The 27689-nt window shown below is 34.8% G+C and overlaps 1 protein-coding gene across 3 annotated transcripts in view; it reads right to left on the reverse strand.

The window, feature by feature from the left end:
* The window catches only part of ST7 (suppression of tumorigenicity 7), a 304640-nt gene that overhangs the window by 81140 nt on the left and 195811 nt on the right, over positions 1–27689 (reverse strand). For all 3 annotated transcript variants that reach the window (XM_074193850.1, XM_074193849.1, XM_074193851.1), the window contains exon 8: positions 27555–27652. In XM_074193850.1, the coding sequence (XP_074049951.1) occupies positions 27555–27652 (98 nt within the window). The remainder of the gene's footprint in view (positions 1–27554; positions 27653–27689) is intronic.

Genomic DNA, 27689 nt, shown 5'->3' on the forward strand with positions numbered 1-27689 from the left:
CATTTGGGATATAACACATTTACTGTTGGAAATATCTGAGAAGAGAAGTTAGGTATGATTTTTATGGCTTAAATAGTATGACACCCATATGATTTTGTAAAAATTGTACTGTCAAACCATGTATTTAAAGTAAAGCTAATCATACAGCTCTTCCAAATATGTATAGCATGGGATCATTTAGGACCTTAGAAATGCAAGGAGTTCTACTTGAACCGAGTACTAAAGGTATAAGATTTCCTACAGAACCTCCTTGTTTAAATTTATATGCTTGGGATTATACTCATGAATATTTTCCACCTCGGTTTGCATGTCACACCCCATATAGAGGAATTGATAATCATTCTATTTTTTTACAGGAGTGAAATTTTCCTGATACAGCTATTCCATGGGGAATTCCAGGTTATATTAAACCAATTATATATCCAGAAATAGTTAGCTAATTCAGAAATATGGAAGGTATGGAGGCAATAGATGAAATAAGATTTATACATCTGAATATGATGCAGGGCAAAAAAGTCTTATGCAGAAGAAAAATTATTAATGACTGCAAACACTGGATCAAATATCACTTTCATGTAAATATTATTAGAAAAAAAGAGGGGTATAATATTAACTGTTATAATTGCAGTATTCGAGCATGTGTAGATAAAGAAGTTGTGAATGATGACATTTTTATAATAAGACAATCAAGGGGCAGCTAGGTGGCACAATGGACAGAGCACCAGCCCTGTAGTCAGAAGTACCTGAGTTCAAATCTGGCCTCAGACACAATAATTACCCAGCTCTGTGATCTTGGGCAAGTCACTTAACCCCATTGCCTTTCAAAAACCAATAATAAAAATAATATTAATAATAAGACAACCAAAATTTGTTATAATTAAGGTACAAGGCTGATATATGTCTCCTGCTGATGATTTTTTAGTTAAGTATTAAAAAGAATTAGGCAAAAGAGATGTGTGAGTTGCATTGTGTTCAGAATATTAAGTATTATAGCCAGTATTGTAGCTGCTACATCCACAACTATGCACATACAAATTTTAAAAAAGGAAAAGATAGAAGTGAAATATATTCAAGAATTGTCAGAAAATGTTACTAGAGCATTAAGAGTTCAGGATAGAATTAATGAAGATCTTTATCGATTGATTAATGTATTACAAACTTCTGTAATCAACATAGGGGATATGTGGACACGATAGAAATGAGATTACAATTACAATGTGATTATAGATTTACTATTTGTGTTACTCCTTTAAAATATTATAAAAAATATTTAAACAGAATATGGCATAATGATTCTATAACAATGGATAGAAACCAATTGCATAAATTAGTTATTGATACTGTATTGGTACTTGGAATGGAAATGAGCTCAGTTATTGATAATTTGTTTAATTATGTTAATAGGTTTGATCCTTTTCATGAACATATTAGTGAACATGCTTTCTGGTAGTTTTGCATTATTATTGGTATTACGTTTTATTTCCATTTGTCTCAAATATCTTTCTTCTTTGGAACAAAGTATGGGTATCCAAATACATTTCTTAAAGCTTTAGCAAAAGAAGGGGGAATTGTAGAGGGCCAGCTTCTGTGGAGTGGGAATGCAGGTGTCCCTGGTATAAAGATTACCAGAGGTCCAGCATGTAATCCTGCTCAATAAACAGGATGGATGGCTCACCAATGAATCTTGACCTACATATCTGCTGGACTTGGAATGTAATGAGAAAATTCTTATAAGGAGGTCTAAAAGACTTCAAAGTACATGTAGGGAGCTATGCATTTGGATTTCGCCTGACTTTTCATGTCTGAGGTAAGTTTTGTTATACGAGGATGGATGTTCAACAATAAAGTTAAGAGAAAGCTATTCACAACATTAAGTTGTTTGTATATATCTCTCTTCAAGCCAGCTCTCATCATATTGAGGAACATGCCAAAACACTGGTGGCAATATGCACCTTAAGAACTGTCTTGGATCACTTCACTGATCAGAGTAGTTAAAGACTTCCAATGTTAATCACTGTTACTCTATTGCTATTACTATGTACAACATTCTTCTCATTCTGCTTACTTCACTTTGCTTCAGTTCATTTAAATCTTCCCAGGTTTTTCTGAAATCACCCCTCCCTTCATGATTTATCACAGCAAAATAGTATTTAATTACTATCATATACTGCAAATTGTTTAGCCATTCCCCAATGTTTGGGCATCCCCTCAATTTCTAATTCTTTGCCACTGAAAAAAGAACTGCTATAAATATTTTTGTATTTCTCCCTTTTCTGTTTTCTCCTTGGTCTCTCTGGGATATAGACCTGATAGCAGTATTGTTGAAACAAAGGGTAAGCACAATTTTATAGCCTTTGGACAAAGTTCCAAATTATCCTGCCATCAATAATTCATTAGTGTCTCTATTTTGCATATCCCCTTGGAGGGTCTTCTAAGAAAGGTTATCCCATTCTCCTGGGGGATTAAGGTTATAATGGTAGACAAAGAGGACCAAGTATGGAACAGCAAGAATTTGATATCATTTTCAAAGAATTACTATAGGAAAATTTCCCTGATATCCTAGAAGCAGATGGCAAAAATAGAAATGGAGAGAATCCACAGATCCCCCGGAGAAAGAGATCCCCAAAAACCAACCCCCCCAGGAATATTATAGCCAAGTTCCAGATCTCCCAAGTCAAAGGGAAAATATTGCAAGCAGTCAGGACACAGTTCAAATATCGTGGACCTGCAGTCAGGATTACCCAGGACTTGGCAGCATCTACATTAAGTGCTCTTAGGGCTTGGAATATAATATTCCAGAAGGTAAAAGAGCTTGGAATGCAACTGAGAATCAACTACCCAGCAAAACTGAACATCCCCTTCCAGGGCAAAGGATGGACTTTCAATGAAACAGGGGAATTTCAATGACCAGAGCTGAAAAGAAAGTCTGATCTTCAAGTACAGGACTCAAATGAAGCATAGAGAGTGGAGGAGAAGGGTAAATTATGAAGGATTTGATGAACTGTATGTATTCCTGCATGGAAAAATGATACTGATTATACTCATGAACCTTCTTATTTATTTATTTGTTTGTTTGTTTATTTGTTTATTTATTTATTTTTTAGAAAGATTTTATTTATTTTGAGTTTTACAATTTTTCCCCTAATCTTACTTCTCTCCCCCCACCAGAAGGCAATTTGCCAGTCTTTACATTGATCCAAATTAAATGTGATGAGAGAGAAATCATATCCTTAAGGGAGAAACATAGTAAAAAGATAGAGCAAGATCAGATAATAAGATATCAGGTTTTTTTCCCTAAATTAAAAGTAATAGTTCTTGGTCTTTGTTCAAATTCCAGTTCTTTCTCTGGATATAGATGGTATTCTCCATTACAGACAGCCCCAAATTGTCCCTGATTGCTGTACTGATGGAATGAGCAAGTCCATCATTGATCATCACCCCCATGTTCCTGTTAGGGTGTGCAGTATTTTTCTGGTTCTGCTCATATCACTCAGCATCAGTTTATGTAAATCCCTCCAGGCTTCCCTGAATTCCCCTCCCTCCTGGTTCCTAATAGAACAATAGTTGAACCTTCTTATTTAATAGAGCAGGTAGAAGGAGCTTTTATAGATGAAGCACAGGTGAGAGGTGAATTTGAGGATATATTGTAAAAATGGAGTCAGTGGGTGAAAAGGAAATGTACTGGGAGTAAGAGAAAGGAGAGGTAGAATAGGCTATAAGACATTTGTGGGGAAGGTGAGGGGGGATGAGGGAACCTTCAATTCTCATCAGAAATGACTCAGAGAGGAAACAGCATACATACTCACTAGGGGATAAACATCTAGAGGAAAAAGGAGAGGAGGGGATGGGGGAAGGGATACCTGGGGATGTGGGTGATAGAGGAGAGGGTAGATCATAGGAGAAGATAGTCAGATATCACACATTTTCTTTTTTTTACTTTTTGCATGGTGCTGGGATTGGGTGGCCTGCAGGACCACAGGGCTGGGTGGTTGCTGAGTCTCTGGGGTGGAAATGTGGGTTTGGGGACTCTTGGCCCCAGGGCTGGTGCTCTGTCTGCTGTACCACTCAGCTGCCCCATAGCACATTTTTGAAGAGGGACAGAATGAAAGGAGAGAGAAAATATAATCGATGGTAGTGAGGAGGAATGGATGGAGGGAATGTCACAGCAATTGTGGAAAAATATGGAAGTAACTTCTCTGATGGGCTTATGATAAAGAATGTGATCCAATGGAGACAGAGCTGATGGTATCGGAACACAGACTGAACACATTTTTCTCTTTCTTTTACTTTATTTCTCATGAGGTTTTCTATTTTTGTGGGGGAGGAGGTATTATGTTTACTCTTAAACAAGAATATTTTAGTAATGTGTAAATAAAAAAATTAAATAAAATCTTTCTTAAAATTTTGGTGGGGGGAGAAAATGTTGGGATTAGATATTCTATATGAACTTCCTTCCTCAGTCTCCTAAAGAGAGATCTTATCACATTTAGTTAGACTTTTCTAAATTATTATTTTACTAACAAAATAGCATGTGGTCCAAATAGAAGGCAATAGAGCTATCCTTTGAAGGTAATATGTCTAATGTACCTTTCCTTGTAGAAACAAAGGTTTCCAAAAAAAGTCTAATTCATCAGCAAGAATTCATTAAATGTGGTCTGTGCTGTATATTCATCCAATACTTCATCTTACATCAGAGATGTTTGTGATTTCTTTTAAAGAAAAAAATTATATATTATAATCTGACAAAATAAATAAAACTTTGGAGTTCCAGAGAGCATTGTGTTACAAATTAACTTACCAAGAGAATTTTAATTTCCATGAAAGTGACCACCCTAACTCTCCCAAGAGATCTGTAGCAAGTTCTTTGTTAGAAAGGAAACCAAAAGATTATGTCACAGATTATGGATGTTCTGTAACCAATAAAATACTTTTTACCCTGGTTCACTCTGATCACAGCTGATATTACTCCTTGATTTTTCCCCCTAATTAGGTTCTTTTTTTAAGATTAAGTTCTGTATCACTCAGCACTTGGCAGCAAACCATTTTCAAAACTGCCATAATTAAAACTTTAAAATTTTCGTTCAGGTAAAAGTCTAACCTTAAAAAACCTAAACTCACACTTTAATTTCAAACAAAAGTATAACTCCAAATAAAAAAATGAAGTTTTAAACTTTAGAATTAACTCACATTATGAACCAGGCAAAATATAAGGACTTGATTCATATCATGGGAGTAGGGGACAAGTATATATAGCTCTTATAGGAATATGATGCTAAAACCACAGGAGTTAGACCTAGAAGAAAACTTTAAGAAGCAGTGTGATATAGTAGATAAGAGTTTTGGGTTGGATTCAGGAGAACCTGGGTTCCAATTCTCCCTCTTTACTTAGTAGCTCTGATTCTTAAGACTACTGTCTAAGCAAGGAAATAAATAAGCATTTATTAAGTGCTTATTATGAGAAAATACTTTGATAACCCCTTTTATAAATATCATCTCATTTACAACAGCCCTGTGGGGAAGGTGCAATTATTATGCCCATTTTACAGATGAGGAAACTGAAGCAGAAGTTAAGTTACTTACCCATGGTCACACAGCAAGTAAGTGTCTGTGTCAGGATTTGAACTCAGGACCTTCCATTTCTTTATCCACCACACTACTTAAGGTAAAGTATTTAATCTCTTTAAGTCTCAGTTTCGTCAAAAGTAATATGAATGAATGAATGAATGAATGAATGAATGAATAAAAAGAATAAACTCTATAGAGGACTACAAATGAAAAAAGCTGTTGATAGAGTTATCATTCTGAACAAAAGGCTTAAGCTACCATTGTGGGAACGTCCATGGAACCACTGTAACTGACTCTTAATCCTCTCTGGAATCTTTTACTATATATTCCTCCTTTTCTTAGACTGGGCCAAAATTCCTACTATTTCCAGTCTCTGTAGGTTCTAGTTGAAGCATCTCATAAATGGTAAAAGAGACAGAACAATAGTAATGGGTGATCCTCTATAAATAATTTCTAGAAGCAAATGAGAAGACAGAGACATTTTATTCTGTATGGACATGGATGAGACTGAAGAGTCATCCAAGTAGGTATACCAAGTAGGTGTACCAAGTAATGATATTTCATTAGGTATGTGCTTTTTGATGCAAATCTAAGGAGTGATTGTGTGGCAATTGGGTTTTTAAAAAAGAATGAGCTTTTTTTTAACTGCTAGCAAGAGAAGATATTTCTCTGGTCAAGGACTCCCATAGCAACCAGTCCATCACCAAAAATCCTGTTTCCTATCAAATCAGTGGGGGTGAAATGGTTTTGGAACAGTCAAGTGAGAAAGATGTCTTCGTATAACATACCCCTCATTATAATAAACATGATGTACATGTCATGCCACCATTAATTTGGTTGGTGTGGTCTTTGAAATTGAAGGACAACCATTATCAATTACACATTTAATATAGTAGAGGCTTTAACTGGTCAATATAACACACATACATCTAAGTGACATCCCCCTTTGTTTAAAAAAAACATGAATATCATATAATTGCAGTATAATACATAAGACTACTGTAGAATTACAAAATTATAACAATAATCTTGGTTAATATATAGCTCAAAATTTTATTTCTCAGTTCTACTTTGTCCTTATTACTAGCAATACTTTTAGTAACAGGTGTTTCATTGTGCTGAATTTTTAAGTGTTTTTAGAGCTGTGGTAAGCTTCACTTTTTCATCATTCTTAAGTAATATTTCATTCCAGAATTCTAACTTGATTAAGGAGAACATCTATTCTTTAGAAGATCTTCTCATATATTTTTTCTCAAAATTCCTAAACAAATTGGAGAAGTATCTGTTGTTATCTTTTTGCCCAGAATTACATCAACCACTGGCATCAATTAATAACTATCCATTACTCCTGCAAGACATACAACAAATAGCAAAACAATATATTGTGGGACTCCAGAGAACCTAATTGATTAATCATGTTGAATAGAGTGCTGACATATTTATACAATTTAAAAGTTCTATTTGTGCCCTTGCTGTGAAGATGTTATTTTGGATTCTATAATATATCTTAGTTTACTTATAAAAAAGATGATAAAAATGTACAATTCACATGATGGGGTTTTCAGTGAAGAAAAGTAGGCAGTTCTCATAATAAAGACTATTTAAGAGAACATATGATACAGATAAGGACTTTATAAAAGCCAAGCTATTCTGAATGTGTTCAAGTTTCAGCACCCTAGGAGAGTTCTCAGTTTATTTATTACCAGTTATGTACCCTACACTGGTAATTGCTTTCTCCTGGCAGCAAGAAATTTATCTGCCCTGCTCTGCCCAAACACTGAAATTCAGAGTATGAAAGTCTCTCATTCTTCCAAAACTCCTACAATACCTATGGGGAAGAAGATGGGATGGGCTAAGGATAGAATTTCAGTTTCAATTTTACATCATCTGGCTATTGTCAGTTCAAGTTTATTTCAAGGGAAGAATTTGATGCACTTATGAGGTTAACATTTATGAGCTCAAATTGGGGGGGAAAGAGAGCTAAATTCACTGGATTTGAAATGCTCTTTGGACAGCACTTAGCCTGTATGTGTTCTCTTAGCTGTCTTACAAGATGAAAACAGCTGTTTAAACCCTTCAGGATTGATTTGTATCCACTTAAACATTTTATTAGTTTAGTTGTCCATGTATTGTTTCTTGAGTGAGAAAACTGAAGTGAAAAATTTTTACATTTTTTGGGGGAAAGGTAATTAAAGTAGATACTCGGCCAGTTTCCCATTGAAGTCAATACAAGTTTGGTCTAATTAAAGTATATAGAAGTTGGCCTGCACTGCATTCCAACAGCAGATTTTACATTGTTAAAATTGCAAGTTTATTATTATTCAATTACAGCTTTAAATAATGGCCTGACCAGGAAAATTGAAGACACTGTATTGTTAGCTGTTCCATCAGTGATTTTTACTGACACTCTGGGCCATGAAATGAAAGAATGAATTGTTTACCAGTGTCCTCAGAGCCTCATGATATCACTAGATTTATTTTTATAGAGTTCCATTTAAACAAAGCTTTAGAAAATGTCTTACAGAGAAGCTTAATCATGTACCAAACAGAAAATGACACTTTCCAGAGAGGATCTGGAGCAAACGTTTACTCTGGACTGGAAAAAGAATTGGTTGGAAAATGAAAAGTTCAGCCACAGTTTGCTCTACACAACAGGTTTAAATGACCTGTTAAGCAACCAGTTTAACTGGTTCTTCCTTTGATAGACAATTACTTAAACTGAATTGATTTGTAACAAGATATAGAGACTGAGTCAATATGAATAGAAATACCAGTTCAATTGAGTTCCATAATTATTTAGCAGTCTTCTATGAAATGCACTGTGAAAGGTGCCAGTCATACACAGATGCCTCTGCCTTCAGGCATCTTATTTTTAAGTAGGAGAAATAAACATGAGTTAGAATATAATAAGTCAATTTGAGAAGAGAGAGAGACAAACCACTTCTAACTGGAGAAAGTAAAAGAAGAGATGGTATCCAAGTGAAGTCTTGAAGAAAGGGAAGGATTTAAATGAGAGGACAGGATATTACTTGGAATGTGGGTGAATTTGGGCAAGTCATTTATTTAACCTTTCTGGATCTCAGTTTCCTCACATGTAAATTAAAAAAAATAGCTCATCTGTACTATTTTAGATTTGCTTTTAAATAGTCATTTCCTGCTGTAAATCTAAGATATAAGTCAATCAACAGGCACTTAATGGCACTTACTATGGTTTGGGACCAAGATGGGCCCTGAAAATTGAAGACAAAAAAATGAAATAGTTCCCTGCCTCAAAGATCTAATAATCTTATGATATGTTGAGGTTGGGAGGCAGAAAGAAGACCATTCTAAATATGAAGCACAGAAGCAAAAGCACAGAAAGCAAAAGAAGATAAGGTAAGTCAAAGTACAGAAAAGCACAGAAGCAAAAGAAGATAGGGCAAGTCAAAGTAAAGTGAAAAAAGTGATTTGTCTGGAAAATTACAGTAGCATAAATATGAACAAGTAAGCTGGAGCCAGATCATGGAATTAGACAAGTGATTACTTTCTCTAGACTCCCAACACTGAAAATGAACCTGGGTAATATTCTAAACATTTACACCTTTTTTCTCTGTCAAAATCTCATATTGATTGGAGAAAACAATTTCCCTCAACCATGACTGAATATCTGAATACCACTATCAAGGGTTATCACCATTAAAAAATCTCCTGGGAACAATGCTGCTACAAAGGAAGCCAGATTAAAGACAGAAACAAACAAAAACTGGCAGATGTCCATGACCCTCATAGTAAAATTCATTACACTGAAGAGTCACAAAGCATTTATATTTTAAGTTTTTGTTTCCCAATGTTCCTTAAAGTACTTTCAGGCATCAGCAAGGAGATATGAAGAAAACCTACAGGTCAAGCTGTCTTGTTCTTTCACACCAGATCTATTCAACTGGCTCTGAAGAAATGTGATCAAGTTCAGGGGGTAATTTTCATGAGGTGGCAGGGTCAGAAAGAACTATCTATAGCATCTTCCCAAATAGGAGTTGGGAAAGTTATATGAAGTTGCAAAGGTGTCTAGCTTTGAAAATTACTGGAAGAGTCCAGATTACTAATTTATTGGCTTGTTCCAAGACCTCTAGCCCATAATAGCTTGGCATAGGTTGGCAATAAGTTTTCTGACCTCTAACCCCTTTCTTCTTCCTCCTCTGTCCCAAGACTACAAGATATAAAGAATACAGTATTTGATTATTTTTCACATCATAACTTCCCTTCTTATACCTCTAATATTATTCACTCCTCTAGTTATTAAGTTTCAGGCAAATAAATCCACAGATTATATATATCATCTGTATGTATATTTGTTAACTGAATTTTCCTTCATCTTTTTTATATCAATATGCTACCTATGATTTAATCATAATTTAATAGCAACAAAAGTTAATAGCCTGTGTCTCTAATCTACAATCTTGAATGAGAAGTCAAATGTCATGGCTACTATTACCATTATTAATAATTATGATAATAACACTACTGAAAGATAGCAAGGCAGACAATAAGGACTTCAAAGTCAGACTCCTCTTTCCTTGCCTATGAGATCCTGTATCTTATTACATTACTTAACCTCTCAGTGACTGAAGTAACCACATAAGACTATTTAATTGACAAAGAAGCTTTTGATCTCCATTGGTAGGAGAATTTTCTTGCCTGGTTCATTTTGAAATAACATACCCAGGATAAAAATTTACTATCATTGCAAATACATCAGCAACTGAATTATAGACCATAATAATGACCTAACACTAAGCATTAACCTCAATACTTGAGAATATAGTGGTTCTGTGATGTACGTAGGATAGAGTCATGTGGAGATTCATTATAGGAGTCTTTTAAATGATGAGTTTCAGTAATACACCTGAAATACAATTTAATTTTCATATAATTTCCGGGGAAAGGAGAAGAATAGCTCTGTAAGATAAAGTAAGACATACCAGAGCTGACTTGACAGAACAATCTAGTTGAGACTCATTCCATTATGAAATGTGTGCCCAAAATATAATGAAATCTGTCAGTCACAGGTTAATAAGTTGATTAACATATATTAAGTGCTTATTTTATGTCAAAGGCAAAATAGAGTTCTTGCTCTCAAGAAGCTCAATCTAATGGGGAAGACAGCATACAAAGAACTATATATTAACAAGCTTAGATACAGATAAGTTGGAACTACTCAACAGAAGGAAAACACTAAATTTTTAAATTTTACTTTTATATTTTTTAACTCCCGCTATAGGCAAAAGCAAGTCTCAACATTTACTTCCAAAACCTTGAGTTCCAAATTCTCTCCCTTCCTCCCACCCCACATCCCCCACTGAGCAAGTCAGTTACTTGGTGTAGGTTAAAAATGTATAGCCATGGGGCAGCTAGGTGGCACAGTGGATAGAGCGCCAGTCCTGGTGTCAGGAGGGCCTGAGTTCAAATCCAACCTCAGACACTTGCCTTGGGCAAGCCATTTAACACCATTGCCTTGCAAAAAAAATGTATAGCCATGAACACATTCCTACAATAGTCACATGGTAAAAGTAAACATAATCCCCTCCCCACAAAGACTCAAGAAAAATAAGGTGAGAAAAAAAAAGTGTGCCTCAGACTTTATTCAGTCACCATCAGCTCTGTTTTTGGGTTGGATAGCATTCTTATCATAAGTCCATCAGAAAAAAAATGCTTCAATATTTTTTCCCACAGTTGCTATTGCTAGCTGTATTTCCCTCTATCCTATTCCTCCCCACCCCTATTTATTCTATTCACTCTCTCCTCTCACCCCGTTCCTCCTCAAAAGTGTGTTGTATCTGAGTACCCTCTCCTACAATCTTCTCTCTCCTCTATCACCTACACCCGCCCCTCCCTCTGTCCCCTTTCTCCCATCCCTTTCCTCTCCTATTTTTCTCTAGGGTAAGATAGATTTCTATACTTGAGTCACTTCCAATGAAAGTAAATGCACACTCACTTCCCTTTTCTTTCCTCCTTTTCTACTAAACTGCTAAAGCTTTTTCTTGCCTCTTTTATGTGAAATATTTCACCATATTCTACCTCTCCTTTTCCTATTTCCAGTACATTCCATAATGCACTAAAATGAAGGCGGGGAATCAGGAAAGGTTTCCTACAGTACAGGGGTGGGAAATCTCTGGCCCATGGGTCATATTGATTTGGTGTTGCCAAGACAGGTGGGACTCGAAATCCAATAAATCCAGGAACTTTTTACAAGTGAATTAATTAAATGTTTGACCAAATATAGCTGAGAAGGAAGGTTATAAATATCCAAATGGCTCTTGGAAGAAAAGAGGTTCCCGACCTCTACAATAGGAGGTGGAATTTAAGTCAGGCATGGAAGGAAGTCAGGAAAGTTGGAGGGTGGAGAACTTTCCATGTTTGTAGACCATCATAATCAATCACATTCTTTTTCACAAATAGCACATAATATCTGATTGTACAGGTAGCCCAAGAATGCTCAGAGGATCTTCATACCTCACCTACTCCCAGTGCTGGCTTGAAACTCCATGGATATGATTTCTCTAACATTATCAATGGAGAATCCATTGAGTCAAGTCAGTCTCAAGTAGCTTTTAGGAAGGGATTATTAAGGTGGTACAATAACACTCAATACAAAATATCTCCTCATGAGGAAATATGTTCCACATGTGGAAATCTGTTTTACATTTGTAATGTTTCTGTTTTTCTTGACTTCTTAATGGATAGGGATAAAGAGGTTGGAAAGAATTTTGGAACTGAAAATAAATTGAATAACATCCCCTCATTCATTTGATCTATATTCTCCCACAAGTTCAAATAGCATCAGGGACAAATGATCTCAATTTCAGAGAACATATGTGGCAAACAGGTAATTCATAGATCTTGCTTGTGGTAATTCCCTTTCTCCTATTCAAGAGGGTGAGCAAAAAATTTCCCTTCAGTAAAAAGTCAATCTGTGATCATCTATCCTCAGCTCCCAAATCATGATAATACCCTCAGATGACTAGGGATACCACTAAACCACTGATGGAAAACTGGGAAATCCAAAATCTTCTGGACCACTTGAAACTTGCCAAGTTCTTGTACTAAATAATACTTGCCCCTCAACCCCCTTGATAATTTAGAGATGACCAAATCTCTTTGGCTAAGTTGGTATGATTCATGCGCAATGTCATTCCACTTCAAAGTTCTATTAGTATTTGGTCTTAAGGACTATAATTGATAACAATGTGCTCTAATATAGTTAAGATATCAAGACAAAAATGGAGTAGGGGTGTTTTTCACTTTTGCACACAAAAATAAAGTACTTTTCAGTTCATCAGTGTTTTAGCGTCTGCTTATCTCCTTACCTTCAGTATATAGCATATGCCACAAAACATCTCCTTTGCTATTACTGACAGGATTATGATTTTTCTCATTATGCCCATTAAACAAGAAACTGATTTCAACAACATGCTAAATACTCAAGTGGATATGTGATCTACATGGTTTTGGAGATATTGCCAATGAAGCAAAAATACAATCAACCCATGCCTAGCCACCCTATGACAGTCTTGTTCATAGTCTTCTCTTCACCATGGGAGTTATGCCCAACATACTGATGGGCCTTTTTGCATTCTCCTAACATTATGAAAGTACTGAGGAGCATTATTGGTATCTACTGGTTATCCTGTCACTCTCTATTTATTATACATTTTCTTAATTAAAAAATTGTATACTTTTGTTCTTAGAAAATCCTTAATGGTTATATGATGTACTTTGCTAATACACACCCAATCACTTCTCCACTGTCCCTGTAAGACAATTTTAATTCTTTAGAGATTATTGTACCTAACATACAACATCCCTGGTGAACTGTTGGTATTGAAAAGATGGGGCTCTCTTTCCTTAGGAAAAGTCTGGGATCATTAAAGGAGTTTTGCAATTTCTCAAAGGTCATTCAGCCTACTATCCTTATGTTCATTTCTTACCCAGATTCATCTTTTTGTATGGTCTTTCTTGGAGATACAGACTAATAGCCAAGTTCTAAAAGTTCTCCATCTAAATATCTGCTATAAGGTAGGCCTATTTTTTAAATTAAAAGGTGTGAGGCAACATGACTAATATGGAAATACAACTTACATGATTGTACAAATATAAACTATATGAAACTGCTTACCATCCTAGGGATGGAAGGAAGAAAACTTGGAACTCAAAAATTTTATATAAAATTAATGTTAAAATTTTCCTGTACATATAATTGAAAAAATAAAATACCATTAAAAGAAGTGTTAGACTTTTTCCATTTCTCTATTTTTTTTCTATCAATTCCTTTTTTCTACTTATCCCTCAGTATTTATACAATCATCTTCTCCTCCAGCACAGATCTCTCTCTTTATATATACAATGGGCATAATAGGGTTGCTTTACCCATCTTTGTTCTCTTCTATGTCCTCTTTCCAATCCATGAAACATGTCAAATAATAAAGACTAAATAATTACAACAGACAAATAGAGCAATCAAGCCTTGGTCAAAATACTACAGGCTCTCTCATTAAGACCAACAATAGTGCTGGCCCTAGTCTTTGTGGTACAAAGAAATTCAATATTCATTTTTAAAGTCTTTGAGATTCTATTTAGAGCATTCAATTTCAGTCATCTGTCTGCTGGCAGAGCAATGATCATATCTTGACTCATGCCAAAATCATTTACACAGATATTCACTGGGAAGTAAATTAACATAATTCATTATATTTAGAAAATTTGCCTTTTCCATTCAATAAGTTACACCTAAACATCTTAAATACCTCTAAATAGATACTACTAAAAAAACTTACTGGCCTTTAAGGGTGAAATATACTCCCAAATTAACTTAATTATCCTATTCTAGAATTTTCCAGAAAAATGACAAAAGGTCATGAAAAAGGGAAGTAGAAAGAGCAATGGAATGAGAATAGGACAAATGAAAAAAATAGGATGAGAGACTAGAACTAGACCGTAAATTAAAATTGTGATGAACAGAAAGTATGTTATCTTTAAAGTTATCTTAAGTATTTTTCCTTCCAACATATATATTTCTATTTCCAACATAATATAGGAACCTCTAATGCGAGATCAAGCCCTAGGAGGAATAGAAAGTAAATTTCCATATAAGGGTTAAGACAAGAAAATAATCACATTTTTCCCTTAACAAAACAATGATTTCTTGAAAATACTTTTTGCTTATTGATATGAAAAGATAATTGAACATTTCTTAAGCTTGAGGAGCACAGTTGGTGTCTTCTACTTTTATAATGACATTTTACCATAAAGTTCCACTCTTTAAACATTATATAAAAGAAAGTAGTCTAGTCTTTGGCATTAACTCCTGGATATTTCCTTATATATCAAGGCATGTCATCAAATTACAAAACTCCCAAAACCTCTCTTCATTTCTCTCCTCCCTCCATTCCCAATCACTTCTTTCCTCTGCCCCCTGTCTGTGTCTGTATTGGTTAACTTTTAAAAGTGGGCAGAGGTGAGCATTGGAGATTTGCGGGGAAAGAAAGCAAACCATGAAGAATTAACATAAATCTCTGTTATGAAAACATATATCCATTCTTACATCTAGATTCTGGGTTTGCTGACTTCTCCCAACCTCTGCTCCCTTCTTTAAACATAATTTTTTTTTATCAATGATGGAAGAAACTGATTTTTATAAATGACTTCATATTAAAGGAGTTAGTGCAAAAAATTTATTTCCCTTCACAGTAAAATTTGCAGTTTAGAAGATGACTATGTAGAGATTCCATATCAAAGGAATTAGTCTAAAATGGAAATATTTCAGACACGATGATACCAGTTCCTCAGAATGAACAATCATTGGGGGTTTTTTTAAAGGCAATGGGGTTAAGTGTCTTGCCCAAGGCCACACAGCTAGGTAATTATGCTGGATTTGAACTCAAGTACTCCTGACTCCGGGGCCAGTGCTCTATCCATCATGCTACCTAGCTACCCCCAGATTGAACAATCATATTGCACAGGCAATCAAAGACTCCCTTAACTGACAAGTGAAGTTTGTACTAGAACTAAGGAATTTGAAAAATTTACCTAGAACATTAGCTAAGCAAACTGGTCAGCCCCAGCATGGATCAATGAACTTTGTTTTATGACCATAGTCATTAATCATTCGCTAAGTATTACTATCTTTTTCATTTTATTTACTGTCTTAGGTGGGAGGCAGTTTGGCACAGTGGAAAGACCACTTGCTCAGTTGTCAGAGTGTCTAGGTTCATTTTCTATGTGACCTTGGAGAAGTCACTTAATTTCTCCAAGCCTCAATTTTTTTAATCTAAAAAATGAGGAGGCTGGATTATGTAGTATAAGAAATCTTTCAGATCTAAATTTATGATCCTAAGATGCTGCTGACATTTACTTATTACCTATATGATCTTAGACAAGTCATTGAATACTTGTCTGTCTTAGTGTCTTCTTCATTAATGAAATGAGCTTTTAATCTATTTTCGGAAAACTCAAATTATTTGTCTGTAGAGAAAGGAAATAATAAATAGCCTATTCTAAGGACCAGAATATATCTTTCCCATTTTTTCCCAATCTAATGTTGGGCCCACTAACAATAATCCTAAAACATTTTTACATTACCCCCAGGACATCAATTACTTTATTAACCTTGTTTTCAAATAGGACAAAACTGTACCCAACAAGAGCTCTATGTACATTGGCATTCTAAAGCTAAATTAACACTAAAACTTAACCTGAACTTGGAGATAAGACTTTGTTAGGAATAAAGACAAAAGACAAGGCTAGAAGTAGAACTATTCTTAAAGGAAGGTCTATAGAATACACATAAAAATTATCTTCCAGTAGCCTGAAGAGGGCAGATAGCCACCATGTCAGAAAGGACAGAAATGGGCATTAATGATATCCTTGTACCTAAGTTAAAAAAATGTAGTTCTAAGACCAAGTTATTTTTCTCCTGAATGCTTTCCTAGAAAAAAATTATTTTGTTTAAAACAAAAGAGAGGTCAAGAATCTCAGCTTTGCAGAACCACCAAAGGCCATTCAGCCTATTCTCTACTTTTAGATAGCTTTAATCCTTAAGGTCATATAGAAAATGAACCTAGACCCTCGGACTACTGAGCAAGTGGTCTTTCCACTGTGCCAAACTGCCTCCCACCTAAGACAGTAAATAAAATGAGGAAGAGTTATATTTAGTAAAATCAAGGCTATTTTCACTCATTGTTCCTGGTTCTACCCTTTGGAATTAATAAATATAAATCAATTCTTCTTCCACCATGACAGTATTTTTCAAATACTTGAAGACTGCTACCATGTCTCCTATAACTCTCTTCTAGGCTAAAAATCCCTATTTCCTTCTATCCATCTTCATAAAATATGAAGGTGAAGCCTTTCATCATCCTTGTTACCATTCTCTAGACATTCTCTGACATGTACTTCCTAAAATGTAGGACACAAAATTAAAAGTATGATCCCCAGAGTACCATGGAATTATAACTTCCCTAATCTAATAATCAGCTTTCTTGGTCACAGTACTATACTGTTGACTCTTTTAAGTTTTAAAGTCCATTATAACCCTCAAATCTGGTGGGAAGATAGTTGTTAGGACATAGAAGAGGAAAATGTTTTTCCTACCCTTTTTATAAGTTGAAAAATATACTAGAAGAAACAGTGATAAAGAAAGCAATATCAGAATATCAGAAAATCATAAAAAATATCTGCTACCATATTTTAAGAAGCCATAAATAAAAACCATTCAAATCTAAGAGAAGCAAAGATAAAATGAAAATAGAAATGATTCACTAATCATCTCCGGAAAGAAATACCAAAATGAACATTTTCATAAACAGCGTAGCCAAAATTCAGATTCCAGGCAAAAGAAAGAAGACGGCAAGCAGCTAGCAAGAAAGAGTTCAGATACCAAAGATTTAAAGTCAGGATCACTCAAGACTTGACATTTTTCATGAACAAAAAGAGAAAAAGAACAAATCTATCACTAGAGCACACAACTAGAATTAGAAAAGCAACAAACTAAAACTTCACAATTTAACATGTAAGTATGAAAAAAATTAACAAAGTTGAAAGCTAGAAGTTATTGAATTGATAAATAAAATTAAGAACTTTAAAATTTCTAATAAAATAACCAGTGAATCTCATTTAAAAAGAGAGAACAAAAATAAATACTTGTATAAAAATGAAGGAGCAGGATTCTCAAGTGAAGAGATCACACAACCAGAATCACACAACCAGAAAGGATTTTGCCTAATTATATGTCAACAAAACCAATAACTTCAGTGAAACCAATGAATACTTACAAAAATATAAAATACCCTGATTAAAAAAAGAGAAGTCAATTTTCAAATAAATCACTATCAGAAAAAACAACTCCTAAAGAAAAAAACCACCAAGACTAAGTGGATTTAAAAGAATACTAACAAGACTTCAAAGAATAATTAATTTCAACCTTACATAAACTATATGAAAACCTTTACCTAAATCAAAGTATATAAAGTGGAGAAAGGAAACTATAGATCAATACCCCTAATGAATACTGATATAAGAAATTAAATAAAATACTAAAAATAAGCTAAAGAAACATTTTTAAAATGTAGGTATTATACTGGGTTGGATTTTCTTAGGAAACATAAGCTTGATTCAATATAAGGAGTATTAAAAATATAATAGACCATATTAATAATAAAAAATAACCACATCTCAATAAATATTGAAATGTTTTGACAAAATTCAACATTCATATCTATTAAAACATTAGAAGGTATAGGAAATAAATGGACTTTTCTTTCAATATAATAAATAATACCTATATATAAACTGAACTTCCATCTAGTTATACCTTCCCCATTCCAATGATTTTGAGCCTCAGCTGTCAATATGCTCACACATGTCCCACTTTAAAGTCACCCTTCCCCTTTCTACTCTTCTTTCTGGAATACATGCTGTGAAGGTAATGAACCTAAGAACCTGATTTCATCTTAAATCTTCCCCTTTCCTACTCCTATCTTCTGCTCTCACTGAGACCTGGCTCCATCCAGAGGACATCGCTTCCTTGGCCACCAGAAATTTCCATCACTGTTTGAACTTTTATTCTTTATCTCCTTGGTCAAGGAAACTCCTCTAAATTCACAAATAATCACATTTTATCCTATCTTCTCCGGTAGATCACCCCATCCCTGCCATTGTCAACTTTGTGTTTATCTTAACTCTCTCTCTATCCACTGGATGCTTCCCTACTATCTAAAATTATGCCCAAGTCTCCTCCATCCTCAAAAAAACCCCCAAACCTTCCCTTGATCTGTTCCTTCCTGTTAGCTTTCATCCCATATCTTTCATCCATTTCTGCTGAGTCTCTCTCTGAAAAAATACATCAACTAATACCTCCACTTTCTTTCTCTCACTTTTAATAGTATGACTTCTAATTTCATCATTCAACCCAAATCTCTCTTTCTAAAGTTACCTCTCTATTAAATGCCAAATCTATTTTTTCTCAATTCTCTTCCTTCTGGATCTCTATGCAGGCTTTAACACTATTGCTATTAACTCTTCTCCTTGATACTCTCCTATCTCCAAGAGTCTATCAGACACAGTGAATTGGATGTTCTATAGACATCTTAAATTCAAGATATCCAAAACTGAACTCATTAATTTCCCCCCGTCTTCCTCTCTCCCTTTCTTATTATTTTTTTATTTAAAATTTTAAAATTTTTATTTAAGGCAATGGGGTTAAGTGACTTGCCCAAGATCACACAGCTAGACAATTAAGTGCCTGAGGCTGGATTTGAACTCAGGTACTCCTGACTCCAGGGCCAGTGCTCTATCCACTGCATCACCTAGCTGCCCCCCTTTCTTATTTTTTGATGGTACTACTATCCTCTTAGTCATCCAGGTGGCATATTAGCTCATCCCTCATTCCTATTCCCTATATCCAATCTACTGCCAAGATACATTGATCTTACTTTCATAAATCTCTCATTCGTGCCTCATTTTTCTTCTTATGCTGCTGCCATTCAGGTACAATACATTCAGACTATTGGAATAGTTGGTTTATCCCCCTATTCAAATCTCTCACTACTCTGTCAATCATCCTTCACTCTGTTGTCAAATTAATCTTCCTAAAATGCAGATCTAACCATGTTATCCTCCCCCACCCCCAAGCTCCAATGATTTCTCATCAGTCCCAGAATAAAATAAAATCCTCTTTGTGGCATTCAAAATCCTTCATGCCCTACCTCCCTTCACCTTTCCAGGGTTCCCCCTCCTTATGTGCTCCTTCCATACACATACACTAGGATCCATGGATAACAATTTCCTTGTTGATCCTCACATAATATTTCATTCCTCTACTCTGTGTTTTAACTAGTTTTCTATAAAGCCCAGGATTCCTTTTCTCCTCAACTCCACCTCCTAGGTTACCTGGTTTCCTTTATGTCTTGGCTATGATTCTTCCCCTCTACAAGAAGTTTTTCCTGGTTTTCCTTTAATGTTAATGTCTTCAATTGTTGATTATCTCCAATTTACTCTCTATAGAGCTTGTTTGGATACAGTTGTTTGCATACTGTCTCCCTCATTAGAATGTGAGCTCTTTGAGAAAGGATGTTTTTTGTCTTTCTTTGTATTTCCAGTGCTTTATACAGTTTCTGATGCATGATTTTAATCATTCTACAAGCACTTGTTGCATTTAATAAATGCTTGTAGAATGACTAAAACTAGAAGAAAACATTAAATGAAATCAAGAAAAGTTGGAGGCCTTTTCAGTGACATTAGGGTCATTATTACCATTACCAAATAAAATTTAATTTAAAAAGTTAATTTCATTATCATTATCACAACTACCACTACTATTTAATATAGTATTGCAAATACTAACTTGAGCATAAGACAAGAAAAAGGAGTCAAGGGAATAAACATATATTCAAAGAGGAAGCAAAAATATTATTTGTCTTTCATTTAGAGCAGATCTAACATATAGTCTTCAGGCAATATATACATGACACAACTCTCTTGAACATAGCCCAAATGTAATTGGGAAATATTTAACAAATTAAATAAAAGTAGAGCAAAACAGAGAGGATATTACATTTTAAAAGTAAATCAATGTGCAGCTCCCAGGGATTCTTATCTGTAGATTATTGGCCCCTGTTTCCTATTTGAGTTTGATGCCATTTGATCAAGATAACCCAGAGTCAACTAAAAATTAACTGAAACAATGATTTTAGCAAAATAATAAGACCTAAATTAACTCTACCCAAAATATTCATATTTATATATATATATTGCCAATAAAACCCAGTAGCAAAGGACAGAAAGAAGAATTCCATTAAAAACAACTACAGGGGGCGGCTAGGTGGTGTAGTGAATAAAGCACCCGCCTTGGAGTCAGGAGTAAGTGGGTTCAAATCTGGTCTCAGACACTTAATAATTACTTAGCTGTGTGGCCTTGGGCAAGCCACTTAACTCCATTTGCCTTGCAAAAACCTAACAAAAAAAACAACAACTACAGAATGTATAAAATATTTGAGTCTATCAAGAGACACATAAGATCTATATAAAAATAGAAATGAAACATTTTTACAAAAATATAGAACCAAATAATTTGAGAAATAAGTTGTCATGTAGGTTAAGTTAATATAATAAAAATGATAATACCAAAATTAATTTGTTATGCAAATCAAATTATCCCTTTTATTTTCCAGAGTTAGGAAAAATAACAAGATTCAATTGGAAGAACAAAAGATCAGAAATTTCAAAGGAAATAATGAAAAGAAAAACATGAGAAAGAAGGGGACTTAGCAGTACTATACTAGCTCTCAAACTATACTATAAAGCAGAACTCACCAAAATGATTTGGTACCAGTTAAGAAGAGAAGCCAATTAATGGAACAGATAAAATAAACAAAAACAGAAGCAAACAAACAAAAGAGCATAGTTTGGGATAAATTCAAAGTTACTCAGTTACTGGAGTAAGAACTCGCTATTTGATAACAACTTCTGGGAAAATTATAAAGCGATATAACAAAAATTAGGGTCAGAGCAAGCTCTCACATTACATATCAACATAAGCACTGAATGGATAAATGATTTAGACATAAAAAGTGACATTATAAGAAAGTTAAAGGACAAGGAATAAATTACTTTTCAGACATATGTATAGGGTAAGAGTTCATGCATAAATGTACAAAGGAAAATAAAATCACAGACAATTCTAGTTATATAAAATTAAAAAGATTTACACAAATAAAAACTAATCTACTTAAAATTAGAAATATGTATTAGAAATATGAAATATGTAACAGGGATTAAAATCTTTGGAAAATGTTTCTCTCATAAAGGTTTTCTATTCAAGATTTATTAAGGAACTGATTGAAGTTCATGAAAACAATTGATAAATGGGCAAAAGATATTAACAGGAAGTTTCAGAGAAAGAACTCTAGCAATATGTACAAATAGTCTAATTTACTAATAATCCGAGAACTGCAAATTACATCAACTCTTCAAATTAAATCAATCCTGAAATTCTACTTTATGCCCTAACAATACATTTGCAAAGATTATAAAAAAGGAAAATGAAATTGCTAGAGGGATGCAGGGAAAGAAATACATGTGTGTATCACTGGTGAAGTTATAAATAACTCCAGTCATTCTAGAAAGTAATTAGGAACAATAAACCCGAATTTCTATACTGTTTGACCCAGGAATAACAATGCTAGGTCTAAACACCAATGAAATCTTTTTGTTTTGTTTGTTTTTTTACAAATGAATTTTAATTTATTATTACTATTATTACAATAATTTTGCTATAAGAGTAAATAAACCCCCACAAAAAGATGAAAAACCTCAAGAATAGTGAGAGGGAGAGGGAGGGGGAGGGAGAGGGAGAGGGAGAGGGAGAGGGAGAGGGAGAGGGAGAGGGAGAGGGAGAGGGAGAGGGAGAGGGAGAGGGAGAGGGAGAGGGAGAGGGAGAGGGAGAGAGAGAGAGAGAGAGAGGGGGAGAGAGAGAGAGAGAGAGAGTGATAGTAAAAAGATGGAGGCAGTGGGTGATAAAGGAAAGTATTGGGAGGAAGAAAAAGGAGATGAAGAAGAAGCTAAGAAATTTCACATAAGAGTCAAGAAAAAGCTTTTTCAATGGAGTGGAAAGGGGGAAGATGAGTGAGCCTTCATTCTCATCAGAAATGGCTCAGAGAGGAAATAACATTCACACTTAATAGAGTCAGGAAATCTATCTTACCCTAGAGAAAAATGAGAAGAAAAGGATGGGATAAGGAGGAATGGGGGCAGGGAAGGGGGAATAGGTGATAGAAGAGAGGGAAGATTGAGGGAGAGGGTACTAAAATACAACACACTTTTGGACAGGGCCAGGATGAAAGGAGAGAGAGAACAGAATAAATGAGAGTGGGGAGGAATAAAGTGGAGGTACAGCTAGTAACAGTAACTGTGGGAAAAATATTGAAGCAACTTCTCCGGTGGACTTATGATAAAGAAAATAACTCACCCCAGAGACACAGCCATTGGAATCTGAACACCAACTTAAGTACACTTCTCTCTGACTCCAAGGCCGGTGCTTTATCCACTAGGCCACCTAGCCGCCCCTAAATGTGCATTATCTTGCAAAACAAATTCCCACATTAGTCATTTCCAAAGATATATGTGTGTGCATATTACATGTGTCTCATCCTGCATTTTAAATCCATCACCTCTCTAGTAGAAGATTGGTATCCTGTTTCATCTTCAGACCTGAAGCACCGACCTTGGAGTCAGGAGTACCTGGGTTCAAATCCAGTCTCAGGCACTTAATAATTACCTAGCTGTGTGGTCTTGGGCAAGCCACTTAACCCCATTTGCCTTGCAAAAAAAAAAAAAACCCTAAAAAAAAAAGATAATGCACATTTATTATGGGGGTTTAGTTTTCAGTTTTTGTTTGATGGGGAGAAAGAAATAATGATTACCAAAAATAAATTAATCAATTAAATAAATTAATAAACAATTTTAAGTAAATGCAGTTGGCAGAAGGCAATTGAAGGAAGAATTCAAGGAGTCGAGAGAAATTTAAAACTGGTGTTTTGCCAGAGTGCTTTCTATGGTTATAGGAGTAGACAAGGAAAAGGAAGGAGAAAGAGGTTAATTTATTACAACTTCTTAGAGCAGAGAGTGTATATTTATAAGAGGAAGGACATATAGTCAGTGAGTGGTAGGGTAGGAGTGAATTAGGATGGATGAATGATCTTGCTCAAATGAAGAAATGTTTAGGTCTGCAATATCTATAATATTCTCCTGATTGACAAATCTAGAAATTCTGGTGCTAGTTTGCTGGCCCTTCCACTAACTAGCTATATAAAGGCAGGCAATTCAGCCTCCTCATTTGAAAAATAAGAATATAAGCTTAGATCACTCCAGATCTAATGCTTTATGAATAGGGTTATCAAAATTAAAACTTTAAAAAAAATTCAACTTTTTAAAATAAAAAGAAACTTTTCATTTTAGAATTAAATTTCTTTATTAAGACACAATCCAGGGGCGGTTAGGTGGCGCAGTGGATAAAGCGCCGGCCTTGGAGTCAGGAGTACCTGAGTTCAAATCCAGGCTTAGACACTTAATAATTACCTAGCTGTGTGGCCTTGCAAGCCACTTAAGCCTGTTGCCTTGCAAAAAAAATTAAAAAAACCCCAACCCAATCCCATGTTATATCTCTATTTCTTCACAAATAATCATCCAATCCGTCATGCTGTTTAGATGATGACATGACAAAAACAGCATAAGGCCAATCATAGGTACTACTGATAGCCCATTTCTAAAATAAAATACTGGACAAATGGGCAAATTTGATGACAGGTAACTCTATGAATTTAGAGGATTCATTTTAACACCTTCAGCTTCCCCTGGGAGAAAAGGGTGGCAGGTCACCAAACTTGGAGTCAACCTTGAATTCTACCATTCCTTTGTCTCCTGAGGCCAAACAAGTGCCAATTTTGTCTCTGCCAGGTCTTTCTGTTATCTAACCCTTCCTTTTTGTTTCAATTACTATTACCTGAGATCAGGATGCATCCACTTGATCAGACATTTTCAATAGCCTTGAATCCTAACTATAATTTCTTTCCCTTCTACCTATCCTGAAGACTCCTAATCGAACAACCTTTGAAAAAGAACTTGAATTGTTTCATTCCCCTACTCAAAAACTTTTTTTCTGCTGACTCTAAAATAAAATTCAATTTTTCTGGCATTTCAAATTTTTGTTTTTGTTTTTGTTTAACAATAGAAGCCAAATCTATCTTTCCAGTTTCACCTCTCACTACTCCCCCATTTTCCAGACAAACTAAACAATAAACTGTTCCTTAAATATGTACTATTTTCTTATTTGTCTTCTTTTGCCTATGATACTCAAGAAAATCTGCACTGGATTCCTCCAGTTGAAACTTTATCTATCCTTCAATGCTGATGCAAATGTTGTTTTTTTATACTATTTCCTGATCTCTCCACCTACATGTAATCTCTCCCTCACATGAGTCACATTCTCTGTATCCCTCTTATGAATTTGCCTTATTTGTTATCCCACCTTAAACCTCCTTAAAGGTTAGGATTATGTCGTATTCTCATATAACCTACAATATCTCTTCAGTACTTTCAAGATCATTGATTTGATCATTGTGGCTAACTCCTCAATCAATTCACATCACAGATCTTGCCTTATCAGATGGTTTTTCTGAGTTGCTAAGGCTATAAACTCAAGCCAGTCTGGTCCTGGGCTGGATGATCTGAAGTTCAAAGCTAAATAAGCTTGTGGAGAAAGCCCTTCCAGATGACCAGGACTTGTATCCCACTGGTTAAGCCTTGAAGAATCCAGGTTTATTTCTACATCATGATAAGAAAGCTGAGGAATAGGACTTGGGTATAGGTTGTACACAGCAAGTACTTAATGAATTTGTCTCGATCTTGCATATACTGTCAATTAGCTATGTTGCTATCTTTGGGAATGGGTTATTGGTCCTGATAAAATGACAGTAAAATACAGGGTAAAATGATAACAAATCTTTCTGCCCTTAGCCATGCAAGTATTCTGTCCTGTAAGCCCAGACTTTCTTCTCCCCCCCACCCACGGGCCTATTTCTTTGAACAAATTTGAGCAAAATAGGAATTTAAGGCACCTACATGGTATACTAGATAGAATATGGGACCTAGAATCAGAAGAACTCAGTTTAAATCCAACCTCAGACACTTGCTAGCTGTGAGACCTTTTTTAATATGTACAATAAGTTACTTAACCTCTACCTTAATTTCTTTAATTGTAAAATCAAAACATCTACCTCCCAGAGCTGCTGAAAATAAGATAGCATCTGTAAAAGTACAATGCCTAGAATGTAACAGAAGCTTAATCTCCCTCCCTTTACCCCTAAAAAAAAAGCCTAATCATCATAGGATATCATTGTTTCTACTTACTTACCAAGTTTTATGGTAAACTAGTATAAATGAAAAAGGCTGTTAAAACTATAATGGAGCTACATCCATTTAATTTCCAAACTCATTCTGCCTTTCATGATCTTTGAGCTCTTGCAGATCCAAAGTTGCTGCTAGTATTGACACCAATCAAGAACAATATTATGTAGTGGCATTCTTTCAAGGGTAAGCATTTTGAAAGGTTATGCATTGGCTTCAGCTTCCTTTGCCTAGCATTGATATTTCATCATACCATTTAGCAAACCATAACATTGTAAGCAATTCTCTATTTTTTTCTACAGATACAGGGTAGTGATTTTGTCAAAAAGAGAATGTCTTTAAATGGTACCATCTTGATATTCTCCTACCTCCTACCTCTTCTATTCTCCTAAATGAGAATAATCAGGAGAATGTTATTTCACCTGTGTGTTTTATCCCTTCCCCATTCCACTGAAATTGAATTGACATCATTCCTACACTCTTTGTTTATAGAACATGGGAGGTAAATTAATTAAAAACACAAAATTACTAGGTGAGGCAGAAGATCTGGGCTATCAGAACCTAGGTCTCCTAATTCTGATTCCCAGGATGGATTTTTGTTGGTCATTACAATATGCTATTTTTCTGTAGTTTTTTCTAACTATTTCTCAAAAATAACTTGGGATTGAAACTATAGTTCACTTCCGCCAAGGAGGACAGCTAGCTATTCAAACATTGTACTAAACAACCCATCCTTTCCAAATCTATGAAAGGTTTCCATCAGCAATTTTATACAAGCTTGGTCTCAGAATAAATTTGGACAAGATACTTTTTTTGGTACAATAAGTTATAGAACGGTGTAATTGGAAGAGTGTTTGAAATTGAAACTAGTACTTGGGTCTCCTAAATTAAAAAGAAAAACCCTTTCCAATATATTTTTAAAATCCTCATGAGGATATGAGGATAATCATTTTATGCTCACAATTTCTATCAGAAGGAGATTTTAAGCATGGGATATTCACAAAGGAAGATCCAGCTTCTCCCATTAATATGTCTGTTTCTAAACATAAGGTTCCTGGGATGTCTGTGAATCACATTAGTGATTCAGGAAGTAAAAGTTCCTTGATGACCTTACTTAAAATAATCAATAACTTCCTTTATTATGATTTATTATACTTCATAACCCCCCAAATTAAGATTCTAACTTCTCTCTTTGCTTCCTTACATTTTCTTAACTACCTTATCTCTATAAGTTAAAGTCTAAAAAAACTTCTGATATTAGACAGGAACCAGAGAAATATGTAAAACAATTTCAGTAGAATAGGGTTATAATAGAGTACATTTTTACATGGATCCAAATTTAATGTTGGTTTAAAAACATACACAGAACAAGCCTAAATCAACATGATTTAACTTATTCAGTTGATTCTAGAACTGGTTTCTGATGTCAGTTTTTAAAGCATATTATATCGACTTGAATTTTCACTTGTAATGACTATTATAATGATTTCTACCATATCGAGAACTTCCCATTAGTTATCTTGCCACAAGCTCATAATACACAAAATCACACTCACATCTCTCATCATTTTCACTGCCTCCCTGGTCCTCCCAAGCTTTCTTGCACACATCGCTAGCCTCCTCTTAATGTAGACCAAGACATTGGTATCTCGTCCTAGAGAGAGAAAGAAGAATGAGAATTATGAAACCAT

The sequence above is a fragment of the Macrotis lagotis genome, chromosome 7, assembly GCF_037893015.1.
Source record: "Macrotis lagotis isolate mMagLag1 chromosome 7, bilby.v1.9.chrom.fasta, whole genome shotgun sequence".
In the NCBI taxonomy this organism is placed as follows: Eukaryota; Metazoa; Chordata; class Mammalia; order Peramelemorphia; family Peramelidae; genus Macrotis; species Macrotis lagotis.